The 17,516-nt window shown below is 38.5% G+C and overlaps 3 protein-coding genes across 25 annotated transcripts in view; 2 read left to right on the top strand and 1 right to left on the bottom strand.

The window, feature by feature from the left end:
- PPAT (phosphoribosyl pyrophosphate amidotransferase) overlaps positions 1 to 3,142 on the top strand; it is a 37,261-nt gene extending 34,119 nt beyond the window's left edge. For all 3 annotated transcript variants that reach the window (XM_072775165.1, XM_072775163.1, XM_072775164.1), the window contains exon 11: positions 694 to 3,142. In XM_072775165.1, coding sequence (XP_072631266.1) covers positions 694 to 890 — 197 coding nt within the window. In that variant the 3' untranslated portion in view covers positions 891 to 3,142. The remainder of the gene's footprint in view (positions 1 to 693) is intronic.
- Positions 1 to 17,516, bottom strand: part of LOC140604105 (bifunctional phosphoribosylaminoimidazole carboxylase/phosphoribosylaminoimidazole succinocarboxamide synthetase) — a 386,988-nt gene that overhangs the window by 60,909 nt on the left and 308,563 nt on the right. Inside the window, exons 1-2 of one of the 17 annotated variants that reach the window (XM_072775150.1) lie at positions 9,471 to 9,693; positions 2,414 to 2,588 (exon numbers count right to left, since the gene is read on the bottom strand). The exons of 15 other annotated variants lie outside the window; for them this stretch is intronic. The gene's annotated coding sequence lies outside the window, so the exon portion shown is untranslated. Of the gene's footprint in view, positions 1 to 2,413; positions 2,589 to 9,470; positions 9,694 to 17,516 lie in introns of those variants that run through there. One more of the 17 variants, XM_072775151.1, reaches the window with a different exon arrangement.
- AASDH (aminoadipate-semialdehyde dehydrogenase) overlaps positions 9,810 to 17,516 on the top strand; it is a 39,243-nt gene continuing 31,536 nt past the window's right edge. Inside the window, exons 1-4 of one of the 5 annotated variants that reach the window (XM_072775157.1) lie at positions 9,852 to 9,968; positions 10,131 to 10,228; positions 12,802 to 13,076; positions 14,380 to 14,500. In XM_072775157.1, coding sequence (XP_072631258.1) covers positions 12,847 to 13,076; positions 14,380 to 14,500 — 351 coding nt within the window. In that variant the 5' untranslated portion in view covers positions 9,852 to 9,968; positions 10,131 to 10,228; positions 12,802 to 12,846. Of the gene's footprint in view, positions 10,069 to 10,130; positions 10,229 to 12,801; positions 13,077 to 14,379; positions 14,501 to 17,516 lie in introns of all 5 variants that reach the window. The other 4 variants (XM_072775158.1, XM_072775160.1, XM_072775159.1 and 1 more) reach the window with 4 other exon arrangements.

Genomic DNA, 17,516 nt, shown 5'->3' with positions numbered 1-17,516 from the left:
TAGTGTAGGGTTATTTTTAATAATGAAGTCAGCAGACTTCGTGATCTAGTTTATCCTGGATAAGACATTTGTTTTTCAAATTAGATGAGATAAACTATTTAAATGTCACACAGATGTTTAGCCAGTATACCTTGGTACCTCGACACTGGTTGATTATGGCTTGTGTTTCTTTTGACATGCCTGTGCCTTACCACTTAAATATTTTGAATATCACCCAATTGATACCTTATTGTGAACACTTACTCTGTGCCAGGAAGATATCTATATTATTATAATAATATCACAGATACTCTGCAGTTAGGCTATGTTTCCCTTATAGATGAAAAATTAGCCTTGGGAAAGTAAGTGACCTTGAACTTAAATTTGTACCCAGATTTTCCTGACTTCAAAGTCTATTTTTGTAATCAAGAGAATGAACTCCTGAAGCCTTCTGAATTCATTCCATGTTTGAAACCTTCACTGTTATTTTAAATTCTATTCTACCTTAATTCCAATTTCATATTTTAAAAAAATGATAAAGGCCCAGAGTTTTTACTGCTTACTCCCTCCACCATCCTCTTTTTAAAGAAGCTAAAGGAGAAATTTTTATCCTGGCTTGAGTTTTTCTGTTTGTAACTGCTATCTTTTGAGGCAGATCATCCTTTTCAAAGGAAGTGTAATGATCTTTTCCTTTTTCTCTCTTTCTCCTTATAGGAGCAAACAGTGTTATATATCTGTCAGTGGGAGGACTGGTTTCATCTGTACAAGAAGGGATAAAGTTTAAAAAACAAAAAGTGGAAAAGCAGGATATTATGATTCAAGAGAATGGGAATGGTCTGGAATGCTTTGAAAAGAATGGTCATTGTACAGCTTGTCTCACTGGAAAATACCCTGTGGAATTGGAATGGTAGCTGGTAGGGTCAGGATTTTTCAAGATAAAGAGTTGGTCAAGAAGTTTTAGTGGTGGTTGACACCCTCTCAATTTACTGTTACTCCCTTGAAACCATGTAAAATGCCACATGCTTATGTTTACCTTTAAAAGTTTTGATTTCTTTTCTGAAAAGAGTACCAAAGTGCTATGCTTTCATTAACAATCCTAGGTAAATATTTTGGTGTTATCTAGGAATTTGGATGATCCTTTCAGTTTTATTTAGTAGTTTAGTACTTTGAGGCTACCGGTTCTGAAATCATAGACATTTAATTTCACATCAGCAACAATAATGCAAAGAATAAGTAAATTTTTGTTTTACAGTGAGGCTTGCCAGGCACTATTACCTTCCCACAGATTCTTGAGAAGAGAATTTTGTGGAATGTTTCTTGAAAGTTACTGAAATTCAGTTGTGGAATATTTTCATAATTGAACTTTTCTAATAGTATGTAATACTACAACATTGGTGTTTCTTTTGTTTTTTTGTTCTTTATTTTTAACATACAAGCCTTGGCTAGCCTTTTTCACCCCGTCAGAGAAGATAGGGGATAAGTGGCATTTGCCAGTTCCACGCTTTAAAGAGTTTATAAGAGGTTGGACTAAGATGGTGTGATGCAAACACGACATGAGTTAAATATAACATTTCATGCAAACCTTGAATCCATTATATCCCAAAAGTGTCAGACTCCTGGAGTTCTGTGTGGTTTTGATCTTGGCTTCTCTAACAAATCTTAAAACAAGAACAACAAATATATGCCTTTTTGTGCCTCACTTTTCCCGCCTGTGCAATGGGGTACTTACATTACAAGATTAAATAATTAATAGGAATATGAAAAAGTGTCATACTTTTGGTGGTTAGAGCCATCGTTTCACCCCTCAATTTTAAGATAGTGCATGATTTTTAGTTTTTGAAATGTTGGCTGTTATTCTGAAATTGAGATTTCATTATGATGAAGGGAGACATACAGTTTAGCAGTGCTTTGCCAAGTCTTTGAGATGTCCCAAGAATTATTGTAAAAACATGTCTGTGGAAGGTGTTTTCCTACATTTGACTATAAAGTATGATTCATACTACTTAGTACCCGTATAGTATAAGTCCAGCAAGTAACCTAGTACATTTGAAGTAAAAACAAATTTTTAGATTCTAACAACCCTTTTATCCTTATTATATTTTCTTTTAATGAAGTGCTTGATCATTTGCAAAAATATATACATATATGTATAAATACATATACATACTTGTGATTAAATAATCAAGTAAAAACATTTGTAGGGGCCAATTTTGTTTAGGAATCAAGGTGACAACTATTTTGGAATTAGTATGCCCATCTAATTCTAAGCATCACCTTACCACCTTTTTCTACTTTGTTTTATTGGGATTTAACAGAGTTTTTAAAAAATGTTTTCTTATATAACATCTGAGATTTAAAATTGTAAAATGACTTACCCCAATTCCTGTTCATGTAAGATTTTTTAAAACATAAAAGTGTTTCTGTGTTGAGTTACCTTAATTTGATGTACATAGTGTCCAAATCCATTTAGAAAATTAATATTTATTAATATTTGAAATCTTCTGTCTTCATTTGGTATAAGTCTCACATGTTATATTATGGCAGGCCAAGATAAAATCTTGACAGCTCTTTACGCCCATGTGCAGCAGGCAGCAGCAGTTCAGATAACCCTGTAGCAGTGACATAAGCAAATTGGCATTTGAATACAGCCCTGGGACCATTTGAGTGTATAGCCTCTTGTCTTAAATGTATTCCTCATATCAGCGTGGAGGAGGCAAGACCTGTGAGTCAATTTTGAATTGGCCTCACTTGTATTTGAATTGTAAAAACAAGAGACTCAGGGAAAGTACTAAACCAAAATCTCTTATTTGACTTCTGTGTTTTCCATACTTTTTGTCTCCCATTGTTTTTTGTTTTATCGAGATGCTTTTATAAAGGAATGTGGTACTGTGAGTTTGGTAATTCTACAAATTTCTTAATGTTTCTCCATCATGACCTTTTATTTCCCAAGTTTCTAAAGTCTGAATGAAATTACAGGTTTTTACATTTAATCTCAAATGTTGTTAAACTGCTTTAAATTAAAATAAGCAGAGTATTGAAAATCACAAAGATGAAAAATGTGTTTTCACAGGATCTATACTGTTGTGAATTAAAGTAAGCCTACTTTTTTTGTGACTTCATTGTGATGCGTTGGTGACAAATATATGTAATAGGTATATTTAAATGTGTGTGCTTTTTTTTTTTTTTAAATAATGACCTTTAGTTAGTCCATTATGATGAATAGCACAGTAATAGTTACATCTAGGCTCCATTCTTGGCACCAACTAGTCAGATCTTATTTCTCTGATCCAGACATTTCAATAAATAGGCCATTGCTTATGAACAGAGCAAAACTCCTGGCTGAGTAGGAAGGACACATAAAGTTATTTGAGATGTAATGCTAAGTAAGCAGTATAATAGTAGTAAGTTCTGCAGAAATACTAGTGGGAATAGGGAGTGTCACAGAAGAGGTGGCTTTGGTTTCTAAAAAGTGTGTGTTAGGGGAATTTATTTAAGATTTTATTTATTCATGAGAGACACAAAGACAGAGACATAGGCAGAGGGAGAAGCAGGCTCCCTGCAGGGATCCCGATGCGGGACTCTGTCCCAGGACCCCGGGATTACAACCTGAGCCAAAGGCAGACGCTCAACCACTGAGCCACCCAGGTGCCCCAGAATTTTTTTAAATCAATTTAAAGTAGGTAAATCAATTAACAGTGGTACATCCAGACATAATATTCAGTCATAAAAAGAAATAAGCTATTAAACCATTGAAAGACACAGAGGGAACTTCAATGTATATTATCAAGTGAAAGCAGCAATCTGTGAAAGCTACATACTCTGTGAGTCCAACTATGTGCCATTCTGGAAAAGACAAAACTGGAGACGTCAGAGGTTGCCAGGGGTTGGCGGGGAGGAAGGGATGAATAGGAGGGGCACAGAGGAATTTTAGGACAGTGAAACTACTCTGTGTGATAACTATAATGGTGGATACATGTCATTATGTATTTGTTAAAACACATAGTATACAACACCAAGAGGAGTAAACCTTAATGTAAATTATAGACTTTGGATGATAATGATATGTCCATGTAGGTTTATCAGTTGAAACAAATGTACTATTCTGGTGGGGGATGTTGTTAATGGAGGAGACTGTGCATATGTGTGGACAGGGGTTTGTAAGAACTCTGTAGTTATGCTCAATTTTGTTGTGAACCTAAAACTGTTCTAAAATATAGCTATTTTAAAAAATAAACATACCAAGTCCCAACTTAAAACAAAATATAATATATGCATTTATGTTCTTGCCTCTGAAAGTCTTGCCATAGGGCATGACTTCTCATGCCTTCTTTCTTTGGATATCAAATAGAGCCTGGTCAACTCCTAAGGAAAATTGCCTTCTTGTTTCTTAAGTCAAAACGAAAATCCAAGCCACTCAGGAAAACCTGCGTGCCCCTTAGAGATTTTATTTTTTTAAATTTTTTTTTAAACTTGCGATGTTTGTCTTTGAAAGTGAAAAGAAATAGTATTGAGTCAATTTCTTTTTGTTTTTTTTTTAATATTTGTTCTATATATTTACTTTTTTATTTTTTTTTTAATTTTTTATTTATTTATGATAGTCACACAGAGAGAGAGGGAGGCAGAGACACAGGCAGAGGGAGAAGCAGGCTCCATGCACTGGGAGCCTAATGTGGGATTCGATCCCGGGTCTCCAGGATCACGCCCTGGGCCAAAGGCAGGTGCCAAACCGCTGCGCCACCCAGGGATCCCTGTTCTATATATTTACAAGCCTTAAAGTTGCTCTAAAGATTTCAAAAGTATTAAGAGTACTTTTCCCAGGGTAGCACTTTTTTTTAAAATTTTTAAAACAATTCTTGGAGTTCTCTGGTCCACAGCATTTCCTTCTGTTCCAAGGTTACGTATGTTTTGATTACTATTGTGATTTTTTTTTTAATTTTCTGAAGCAAGCTGAGAGGCAGGCAGAAAGATTTGATGCCAAAAAAAAAAAAAAATCTTTCTTACCTTATTCACCCCAAACCTTCTTAAATCTGGACTAACTACTATGCTTTAAAACAAACGTGAGGTGCATCTGAAGGGGAGGGAAATTTATTTCTCTGCTTTTCTATTATACAAGTTGTTTACAGAAACTGCAAATTAAAAAATTACACTGGCATTTGCAGTCCTTAAATTAAAAGTTCTCAACTTTTTTTTTTTTTTTTTGCTAAACAGATGTGGTTTTTTTAAAAGTATGAGTCCTTGTTTAAAAAGAAAAGATTAAAACAGAAAACATTTTCTATAAATAATACATGTATTTTGGTTTTAGTGCTCCCGCCCTCAGGTTTGAAGTTTACTTTTTTCCAGTACCTTTTTCCTCCATGATCACCTTTTTTCCCCTTAGACATTTTAGACTAAGCTACAGTATGCAATGTAAAAGCACTTTTTTTGTGTGCATAGATTTTAATATAGCTGATAAGTTGTTAGATGGAAGGAACCAATGCTTCTTAAACTTTTTTGGAAGTCCTTAGGATCTCCCATAATACTGAATTCCTTGTACTGTGACAAAATGGAAAATGACTGCACAAAAGAGGCCCAAAAGGAGGGGATCCTTGGGTGGCTCAGCAGTTTAGTGCCTGCCTTTGGCCTAGGGCGTGATCCTGGAGACCCAGGATGGAGTCCCATGTCGGGCTCCCTGCATGGAGCCTGCTTCTCCCTCTGCCTGTGTCTCTGCCTCTCTCCCTGGGTCTCTCAATAAATAAAAATCTTAAAAAATATATATATACACACACACACACACACACACACACACACACACACATATTTGGTCTTTGTCTTATTTCTAGCCCAGATATCCTAAAGTCCTTGGTATTTCCTAAGCGGTAAGAGCAGTAAAGGTGTGTTTTTAAAAAATTCCAGTATAGTCAACACACAGTGGTATTAGTTGCAGGTGTACAACATAGTGATTCAACAGTTTCATATGTTACTCAGTGCTCATTAGGATAAGTGCCCTCCTTAATCCTCTTCACCTATTTCATTCATCCCCCACCCCACCACCACCCCTCTGGTAACCATTTGTTCTCTGTATTTGAGTGTTTTTTGGTTTTCCTCTAATAAAAGTGTCTTGATATTCATAACCAACTCCTTTCAACCACACCTGTTTATATTAATGAGATGACTTTCTGAAAACACCTAAGAACAGGGGCTAGGGATCCCTGGGTGGCGCAGCGGTTTGGCGCCTGCCTTTGGCTCAGGGCGCGATCTTGGAGACCTGGGATCGAATCCCACATCAGGCTCCCGGTGCATGGAGCCTGCTTCTCCCTCTGCCTGTGTCTCTGCCTCTCTCTCTCTCTCTCTGTGACTATCATAAAAAAAAAAAAAAAAAAAAAAAACAGGGGCTAGTTGCCAGGGGAACTCATGTGTGATTAGGGGTTGAATTTTCTGCCCCACCTCCCTGACTTTCAGGGAGGGGAGAAGAGCTACAAGTTGAATCAACAGATAATGGCCAATAATTCACTCAATCGATCCCTCATCATTAAGCCTAAGATAAAAACTCAGAAGGCTAGAGTTTGGAGAGCTTCCTGGGTGGTGACACGGAGATTTGAAGTGAATGGTATGCTTGAAGAGCATGGTAGCTCCATGCTCTGCATTTCTTACAACTGGCTGTTCCTCAGTTAATTGGTGGATGGGAAGCCCACATGTTGGAGGTAGGGTCAAGAATACTCAAAATCGAGTTTCAAATCATTTTTATTTCTAAAACAAATGACAACAAAAGGTGTGGGGGATTAGGTGAAGAGAAGCAGTGAAATTAGCACCAATAAATGTTCAAGGGATCTGCAAAGTTCTGGTCATAAGATGTGCAACTCTGCTTTCAAAGTACTTAACTAATTAGTATAAGAAGTAAAACTTAGAAATCATGCCGCTGTTGTCAGGTTCTATGAGAAGTATAAGTCACCATGGGGGAATGACCTACGTTTGTAGCCTACTGAAAAGCTAATATGCTAATCTGTTACTGTTCCATGGTAATAGACACATTCTGGATCAAAGAGAAATCTACTACTCATGACAAAAGCAGTGGCCAGAGCTTCATTTGTCAAGTTTCCCATGCTCCCCAAGTCTCATTGAGGAGACGGGGAGTCAGGCAGAAATGGATGTCTGCCCATGCAGTGGGTTGTGTTACAGGAAAGGAATACTGAGTTGGGGGGATTTCCTTTTAAAGTAAATGGAAGCAAGCCTGCTCCTAGGGAAAGACATTAACTCAGCTCTGAAGATCTGTCACCCCCCAAAACCCTGAGAAATGACCTGAATAAAGACCAATCAAAACCTCTTGTTTTGGGTATACCTAGCAAGAATTCACAAAGACATTAAGGGCCATGGCAGAGTGTCCCTCCCAATAGTATGCTAGGTTCATGGGACGGTGGAAGAGGATGGGTAAATTCTATTACAAGGCTTGAACAAAGGCTTCAAGGAGGTGATATTTAAGCTGTGTTTTCGTAAGGGGGGGTAAATGTTCATCAAGCAGACATGGGAAGAAGAAAAGGTAATTCGGCCTGAGATCCAGCCGGAACACAGGTGTCGAAATTTGATAAAGGTTTGGTATGCTCAGAAGTTTTACTAGGGTCTCCTCATAGCTGTAGCTTCCAGGACAAGGTATGACGAATGTGAAGGGTAGGGAAGCAGTGGTCCACTGTGACAGAGGGTTCTAAAGATAATGAAGCATCTTGTCTACCTTGGTAAAAAGTCTGAATGTCATGTAGGCAATGAGGAGATCGTAAGCCGGAGAATGCTATGATTAATCTGGTGTATGTTTTAGAATGATCACTCTGGATTATGAGTTAAAAATGGTGTCTTGGGGATCCCTGGGTGGTGGCTCAGCGGTTTAGCGCCGCCTTCAGCCCAGGGTATGATCCTGGAGACGTGGGGTCGAGTCCCACATCGGGCTCCCTGCATGGAGCCTGCTTCTCCCTCTGCCTGTGTCTCTGCCTCTCTCTCTCTCTCATTAATAACTAAATAAAATCTTAAAAAAAAAAAAAAAACCTTCACTCTGGCAGCAATTTAGAGTTGAAGCTGAGGGAGACTGGATAAGCTTTAGGGAAAAGTTGACCAAGAGGACTTGAACTAAGGGTCGTAGTTGTGGAAATGAAGACAAGAGCATTTTTTTAAAAGATTTTTATGGGCAGCCCAGGTGGCTCAGCGGTTCGGTGCAGCCTTCAGCCTGGGGCCTGATCCTGGAGACCCGGGATCGAGTCCCATGTCGGGCTCCCTGCATGGGGCCTGCTTCTCCCTCTGCCTGTGTCTCTGCCTCTCTCTCTCTCTCCCCCCCCCCCCCCGCTGTGTCTCATGAATAAATAAATAAATATTAAAAAAATAAAATAAAAAAATAAAAATTTTTATTTGAGAGACAGAGGCTCATGCATGAGTAGGGAGGAGAGGCAGTGGGAGAAGCAGACTCCCCACGGAGCAGGGAGCTGGACTCAGGGATTCAATCCAGACACCTGAGTTTATGACCTTAGTCAAAGGCAGACACTTACCTGACTGAGCCACCCAGGTGCCCCAAGAACATTTTTATTTTTTATTTATTTATTTATTTATTAAATTTTTTAATTTTTATTTATTTATGATAGTCACAGAGAGAGAGAGAGAGAGAGGCAGAGACACAGGCAGAAGGAGAAGCAGGCTCCATGCACCAGGAGCCCGACGTGGGATTCGATCCCGGGTCTCCAGGATCGCGCCCTGGGCCAAAGGCAGGCGCTAAACCGCTGCGCCACCCAGGGATCCCCAAGAACATTTTTAAAATGCAGATTGTAGGCCCCTCAGTAGAAAACTAGTTCAGAACCTGTGGAGACAGGAATCAGATTAACATCACCACGGGTGATTTTGATGTAATCAGCTAGACTTTGAGATTGGGGACTGGAGACCTAGGGTCTAGTTGGCTAGAGGAGGGTAAAGAAAAAGTGTGTGTGGGGGGGGTGGCATCTAGGTTTCTCTACCAGCAAGGTGGATGATAGTGTCATTCTCAAATACAGAAACATGTTTGGGGAACCCAGGCCTCCAGAAAAAAGACGATAGTTTAAGTAGCCTGTGGTACAACCGGGTGAAACTGCCATGTAGCTATCTCTTTGCTTGGATTAATGCTGGTTTCTTGCCACTGATACCTAAGGACAGGAGGATGTCCCATGACTTTTCATATAGAGGTGTCAATACTGGGCTGTTTCCTCAGTTCTTCAGCAAAAAAATAAAAAACTGATCATTTCCTCTGTGCTGTTGCAGAGTACCTTTAAAATAACACTATTGGGGATCCGTGGGTGGCTCAACGGTTTAGCGCTGCCTTCAGCCCAGGGCGTGACCCTGGAGCCTCGGGATCGAGTCCCGCGTCAGGCTCCCTGCATGGAGCCTGCTCCTCCCGCTGCCTGTGGTCTCTGCCTCTCTCTCTCTCTCTCTCTCTTTCTCTCTCTATCATGAATAAATAAATAAATCTTAAAAAAAAAAAAAAAAGCTTTTTAAAAAAATCCACCTACTGTGGTAGTTCACTATTTCCTCTTCCTTCACAATCCTAGACAGTGTCTTTCTCTCCACTTCGCGGACAAGGAGAGACTGCGGCTCTGAATATAAGTATCTTGGCAAGTATGAAAGGGCGCGACACCAAGCTGGGCAGCTCCACAGTCTTTGCAAACGCTGTCACGAGCCCAGCGTGACCCCAACAGGTGCCTGGAGCGAAAACACGACCTGCTCTCCTCGCAGGCCCGCTCGGTCCCCTCGGGAGGGGGCGGGGCACAGTGGCTGCCGCCGATCGCGCGAGCTGACGTCACCGCGGCGACGCAAACACTACGCAAGAGCGCGCCTCTTACGTCCCGGCGGCCCGCGCGGTGGGCACGCTTCCCCCCACCCCCCCGGGAGAGCGGCTGCGTCTCTCACGTGTGTGTGTGTGTGTGTGTGTGTGTGGAGAGATCCCGGGGTCGGGCTGCTGGACGGTCCAGACGGGCTCAGGCTTCTGCCGCGACCCTCACGCCTTCCGAGTGAGTCTCGCGGGAGGCGGTATCCCGCGGCGGCCTGTGTGAGGGAGGTGAAGGAGGGTGAGGCCTCGGGGCCACCGCCACCGCCTCGCCTCCGAGGTAGGTCAGTGGCCTCCGGCAGGTGGTGTCGAGCCAAGACTAACCTGACGTGTGTGATTTCTTCAGAGCTCCTCAGCCTCGGACCCTCTGCCCCTTCATTCTGAGAGACCAGCCTGCTGTGGTTTGGAAGCGCAAATGAAAACGTGTTTGGGGGGAGCTCTAAGGTGCATTGTTATTTTATTTATTCATTCATGAGAGACCTACACACAGAGCGGCAGAGACACAGGCAGAGGAGGAGGAGGCTCCATGCGGGGAGCCCGATGCGGGCCTCGACCCCGGAACCCCAGGATCACGCCCTGGGCCAAAGGCAGGCGCCAAACCGCTGAGCCACCCAGGTGTCCCAAGGGCATTGTTATTAAATGAAGTTGTATGATGTAAATTAAGCCCGTGGATACGGCAAAATAAAGTGTCTAGGTTATCTAACTGTCTTTAACTGGTAACCTAGGGAGAGGGCCCCGCCCCCCAGCCCTAGAATTTGTTGACACTTGTAAGCGCTTTGAGGACTAAATACATGGCCCCTGCTGCTGTAAATGAAGTAGCGAGTATCTTTATTTTTTATTTTTATTTTTGACTATTTTTAACTTAATGATTCCATTACGTATAAAATCAGCTTGCCAGTTTTTCTTTTTTTTTTTTTTTTTTCCTGTTTTGCTTCCCCCCCTCTTTATGAGGTCTCAGAAGATACTTATTGGGTGACCAAGGTCTTGGTTTTTTTGTTTTTTTTTTGTTTTTTTTTAATATAGTATTTATTGGAGAGGATGGATTTGTGATTGTTAAGGAAAATAAAAACCCGGGCAACCCCGCTGGCTCAGCGGTTTGGCGCTGCCTTTGACCCAGGCCGTGATCCTGGAGACCTGGGATGGAGCCCCACCCATGTCGGGCTCCCTGCATGGAGCCTGCTTCTCCCCCTGTGTCTCTGCCTCTCTCTCTCTGTGTCTCTCATGAATAAATAAACAAAATCTTTAAAAAATAAAAAATAAAAAATAAAAACCTTACACAATAGATCTTGCCTTAAGTCTCTGTAGCAACTGCTCGGAAACTGGTAGTTAAAAGTAGAAAAACATGAACATATGTAGTGAGTGTTGCAATTTGTTATAAAAATGTCATTTAAGTTCACCTTATAATCTTGCCCTTTTGATGTCAGGTATTTTGGAATATAGTAAACAGAATGTCCTTGTGAAAAACTAACTGCTGTAATTGTTTTTTGCATTAAAAAATGCATTTTTGAAAAAAAATGCATTTTTGGGGACACCTACACTAACATTTTTGTGAAAATGCCTTACTATAGTGTAAACAATCTATTGTCATAGAAAGAATAGCAGAAGATCTCCTTCTGCACTGACTATACCTCCTCTGATAAACTCGTTTGGCATAATTAATGTGTGCTATGGACCGTCTTCTTTATATAATGATCATTTATGTGTAGGAGGAAAAGTTTAAAATTTTAATCTTGTACATCATAAAAGAATGTGGAAATGCTTACTAAAAATACTGTATTAAAGTTATATTTTTAAACTTTATATTTAGAAATCCTAACATTTTCAAACCTATGAGTCTCAATAGTTGGTTCATTTTGCTCTTTAGGAATATTTTTTCTAATTCATATAAATTAACTTTCATCTGTAAGATTTAATTTTGAATACATGAAATCAGCTCAAATACGTATGAACAAATAAAACTTAAAATAGGTTACTTGAAATCTGGAAAAGAGTTCACAGAAGGAAAAAAATCACCTTTATTCTCAAGGAAATACTAGCTGTTATTTCTTCTAAAACAATGATCCCTAAAGTTTTTTGGGTTTTGTTGGTTTTTTTTTTTTTTTGATGAAATACTGTTTAAAATCTTTTATATTTTTGAGAAGTTCAGAGAATATTGCATTGATACAGTGCTCTCTGGAGTTGTAAAACTATAGTTTAAATGAATTTACTGGCATCTTATTTTTACTTTTTTTTAAGATTTTATTCATTTATTCATTAGAGAGAGAGAGAGGCAGAGACACAGGCAGAGGGAGAAGCAGGCTCCATGCAGGAAGCCCAACAAGGGACTCTGTCCGGGGACTCCAGGATCACGCCCTGGGCTGAAGGCGGCGCTAACCTGTTGAGCCACCAGGGCTGCCCAATTTATTGGCATTTTAAAAATAAGTTCCTCAAGAATTATAAATGTGACTTGATGTGACCTGAAGTGTCATAATAAATAATATAGTTCATATTATTGGGTTAAAATTGGATGGATTTAGATAGTTTTTCCCTTTTTCTACCTAAGGTTTATTTAATCTTCCCTAAGTTCATTTCCTAAAAGCACAGTTTATTCGCATTAGTCTTTGCAAAGATATTGTGCAGGATTTTAACCACTTATCTTAATCTGGGACAATAATGAAAGAAAGATGAAAAAATTAAGCATATAGTGCTTTAAATTTAGTTTTATTGGTTAATTTTTTGTATTTTTTTTCACATTGTGGACGGTTGAGAGAGACCACATTTTTACCTGTTTCAGTCTCCTCATGTTTTGTTCATACTGCTCTTTCCCCAAATTTTCTTCCAGCTTTGACCCAGTGTTAGGTCAATGGTATCAGATTAATTTTCATCCTCCTTGTTCTCACCATAGACAATTCCTAGGTTCAGAGATTGTTTTTGATATAGTTGTTTTTGTGAGGAATGATTTGTATAGAATTTTCTTTCTCCCTTTCTCACCCTACCAGGTTCCCTAAAACTCCCTGTCCCCATATTTTTGTATATAGGTAGAGTTCTCTGCTACCAATGATGTTTAGAGAAACTTCAGTGAAATGACTCTTCAGGAATTGGTGCATCAGGCTGCCTCCATTTATTCAGATAAAATAGCTGTATGTTTTGATGAGTGTAACAACCAGCCTCCAGTTTATTACACCTATAAGACTGTGGTGAATGCTGCTTCAGAATTATCAAATTTTCTACTCCTACACTGTGACTTTCAAGAAATTCAGGAAGTTGGTCTCTACTGCCATCCCGGAATAAACTTACCCTCTTGGATTTTAGGGTAATTCTTTTAATATTAAATTGTTTTCTAGCCTAATATAATTCTTTAATATATAGAATATGTTGTAACTTACTGTTATTTTTACTATTGTATCTTTATGTATTGCTTGTTCAATTTTAGGCTAAATGAGTTCATATTTCCCCAAGATTATTTTTAATCATTTTAAGTTAATTAATCTGAACTTACATAGGAGAGCCAAGAAGCTTTTACTAATAGAATATTTAAATATCTCCAAAATACATGGGTTTCATTTGTCTACCAAAAGAAAACAGTCATAAATTCTGTTCTTATATCAATGAAAACAATTATTTCAGAAATAATGTGACTTTTTTTTCCTCCTGAGACAGAAGTTTTAGGTACTCAAGTATTCAGTAAGTGAATGAATGAATGAATGAGCGTTTTGGGTGATGGTTCATAAAAATTGAGCAGTGAACTGCAGAAGACGCTAATTCAAACAGTCATTTGCAAAATGTTCATTATTAAGCTGTTCTAGAATATTATCCTTATATCATGACTTACGTCGTAGGGTTCTGCAAGAAATCAAGGCTGCTAAAGAATTAGAAGTTGATATTCATCCCATAGGATGTGTGTTAGTAGGTTAGTTGTATAAATGTAAAGCAAAAAAAAAAAAGTTAGTTTCCCTTTTATCCAATCATTGACAAAATTTTATTGAGAATTACTACAAAAATCTGTTGTCTTCAAAGAACTTGTTTTTTTTAGATTTTATTTTGAGATAATCTATACACCCAAAGTGGGGCTTGAATCCACAACCACAAGATCAAGAGTCATATACTCTACCAACTGAGCCAGCCAGGTCTCCCTACCTCAAAGTACTTTTAGTTAAAACAGCTAACTGATTTTGCATCTTATTGCCACTTAAAAATGAATTTTAAAGTTGTCCCCTCCCCCTTAAGGTATCCTGGTTTTGTCGAGATGTCTTTTAGTATACAGATTGTATTAATCTGCATACTAGTAAGTTATATGTGGGTATTTAGCTTATGTTATCCTAGTTAGATGAAGAAATGACTCTGCTACCTGTTTGGTATTTTAGTAGTAGCATTAACCAAGTATATTCTACTGTAATACATTAGCTTTAAAAAAATCTTGGATTTCTGTAAGTTAAGTGATAGAAATTTAATGATAGGTATTCTGTCTTAAAAGACAAAATAAAAATAACTATAAAGATGGGGTCATCAAAAACATTTGGCATTTCTGATTCAGTAGTAAAGCGCATAGAGAAATAGAAATACTTAAAGATCATTTTCAACAGATCTTCTTTGCTGACTCTGTACTGTTTCTTTAGAATTCTCCAAGTCCCTGCTGCTTATGCTCCTATTGATCCAGATTCACCACCAGCATTATCAACTCATTTCATGAAAAAATGTAATCTAAGTTATATTCTTGTTGAAAAACAGCAAATTAATGTAAGTGTGTTTAAATTTATGTGCTACGTTTATCTTTCAGTTGAAGGGTGTTTGTGTGTATGTACGTACGTACATCACAGCATCTTTATCCATTTATTTATTGGACCAGGTTGCTTCCATATCTTGTGTACTGTAAATAGTGCTGCAATAAACAGGAATGCGTATATCTTCTTGAATTATTGTTTTCATTTTCTTTGGTTAAATACCCAGTAGTGGGCAGCCCGGGTGGCTCAGCAGTTTAGTGCCTCCTTCAGCCCAGGGCCTGATCCTGGAGACCCGGGATCGAGTCCCGCGTCAGGCTCCCTGCATGGAGCCTGCTTCTCCCTCTGCCTGTGTCTCTGCCTTTCTCTCTCTCTGTGTCTCTCATGAATAAATAAAATATTTTAAAAATAAAATAAAATAAAATAAATACCCAGTAGTAGAATCACTGGATCCTATGGCATTTTTGAGGAACCTCCATACCGTTTGCCACAGTGACTGCACCAGTTTACATTTTTACCAACATTGTGTGAGGGGGTTCCTTTTTTCCTCTACATCCTCACCAATGCCTATATCTTTAAAAAAATTTTTTTTAAAAAGATTTTATTTATTTATTCATGAGAGACACAGAGAGAAGCAGAAGGAGAAGCAGGCTCCCTGCAAGGAGCCCAATGCGGGACTTGATCCTGGACCCCGGAATCACTCCCTGAACAAAAGACAGATGCTCAACTGCTGAGCCACCCAGGCATCTCTCTATTTCTTGTCTTTTTAATTCTAGACATTCTGACAGATATGAAGTGATAGCTCATTGTGGTTTTGATTTGCATTTCCCTGATGATTACTGATGTTGAGCATCTTTCACATGTCTGTTCACCATTTGTAAGTCAGCTTTAGAAATGTCTATTCAGTTCCTCTGCCTATATTTTAATTGGATTATTCGTTTTGGTTTTTGTTTATTTTTGTGTGTGTTGAATTGGATAAGTTCTTCATATATTTTGGATATTAACCCCTTATCAGATATATCATCTTCTCCCATTTAGTAGGTTGCCCTTTTGTTTTGTTGATGGTTTACTTCTCTGTGCAAAGTCTTTTTTATTTTGCTGGTGTCCCAGTAATTTGCTTTTGTTTTTCTTGCTTGAGGAGATGTATCTAGCAAAATGTGCTAGGATGATGTCAAGGTGATGATGTTCTGTGTTTTTTTCTAAGAGTTTAATGGTGTCAGATCTCACATTTAGGTCTTTAGTCCACATTGGGTTTATATTTGTGTGTGGTGTTAGAGAGTGGCCCAGTTTTATTCTTTTGAATTTAACTGTCCAGTTTTCCCAGCACTATTTATTGAAGAGACTCTTTTCCTAATTGCATATTCTTGCCTCTTGTGTTGTATATTAATTGACCATGTAAGCATGTGTTTCTTTCTGGACTCTGTTCTGTTGATCTGTTGTCTGTTTTTGTGCAAATACCATACTGTTTGATTACTAAAGCTTTGTAGTATATTTTGAAACTGGCATTGCGATACCTCTGGCTTTCTTCTTTCCTAAGATTGCTTTAGCTATTTGGGGTCTTTTATGGTTCTATACAAATTTTAGGATTCTTTGTTCTAGATCAGAAAAAAAATGGTATTTTAAATCATTGCAATCAGTGCAAAGAGATTGCTTTGAATCTGTAGATTTCTTTGCATGATATGGATGTTTTAACAATATTCTTCCAATCATTGACCATGAAATACTTTTCGTTTATGTTATCTTCACTTTCTTTCATCAGTGTCTTACAGTTTTTTACTACAGTTTTTACCACCTTAAATTTATTAATAGGTATTTTATTATTGATATAATTGTAAATGGGATTATTTCTTTATTCTGCTACTTCCTTGTTAGTATATAGGTATGCAACAAGTTTCTGTATGTTAATTTTGTATTCTGCAACTTTACTGAATTCATTTATTACTTAGTTTTTTGATGAAGTCTTTAGGGTTTTCTATTAGTATCATGTCATCTGTAAATAGTAACAATTTAATTTTTTTCTTACCAGTTTAGATGTCTTTTTTCTTTCCCCTCTTATTGCTGTGGCTAGGACTTTCAATACCATGTTAAATAAAAGTGAGTGGGTATCCTTGTCTTGTTCCTGATCTTGGAGGAAAATCTATTTTTCACCATTGAGTATGGCCTTTATTATGTTGAGGCATGTTCCCTCTCTTTGGGAGGTTTTTTTTGGTTTGTTTTAAAGATTTTATTTATTTATTCATGAGAGAGACAGAGGCAGAGGCAGAGGGAGAAGCAGGCTCCCTGCAGGGAGCCCAATGGAGGACTCGATCCCAGGACCACAGGAATCATGCCCTGAGCCAAAGACAGGATGCTCAACTGCTGAGCCACCCAGGTGTCCCTGGGAGTTTTTATCATGAACGATGTTGAATTTTGTCAAATGCTTTTTCTGCATCTATTGAGAGGATGCAAATAAATTTTTTTTTAAAATTTATTCATGAGAGACACAGAAAGAGAGAGGCAGAGACATAGACAGAGGGAGAAGCAGGCTCCATGCAGGAAGCCTGATGTGGGATTCAATCCCGGGGCTCCAGGATCACGCCCTGAGCTGAAGGTAGGCGCTTAACTGCTGAGCCACCCAGGCATCTCAAAAGGATGTGATTTTTATCCAGTTTGTTAATGTGGTTTATTACATTGATTTGTGAATATTGGACCATTCTTGTGTCCTTGGAATAAATCACATTTGATTATGGTGAATGATCCTTTTAATGTATTGTTGAATTAGATTTGCTAGTATCTTGAGGATTTTTGTATCCATGTTCATCAGGGATGTTATGTTGTCCAGCAGTTTTTTTTGTAGGGTCTTTAAAAAAAATTTTTTTGCATTTAGTGTTTATTCAGGTTTTTGTTTTTGTGAGTCTGGCTAAAGATTTATCACTTTTGTCTTTTCAAAAACTGTCTCTTGGTTTCATGGATCTTTTCTATTCATGGATCTTTTTAGTCTGTTTCATTTGTTTCTGTTTTGATCTTTATTTCCTTCCGTTAACCTTGGGCTTGCT

This window comes from Canis lupus, chromosome 14, assembly GCF_048164855.1.
Source record: "Canis lupus baileyi chromosome 14, mCanLup2.hap1, whole genome shotgun sequence".
Lineage (NCBI taxonomy): Eukaryota > Metazoa > Chordata > Mammalia > Carnivora > Canidae > Canis > Canis lupus.
The sequence above is the reverse complement of the archived record's forward strand: the minus strand, read 5'-3'. Positions and strand labels throughout refer to the sequence as shown.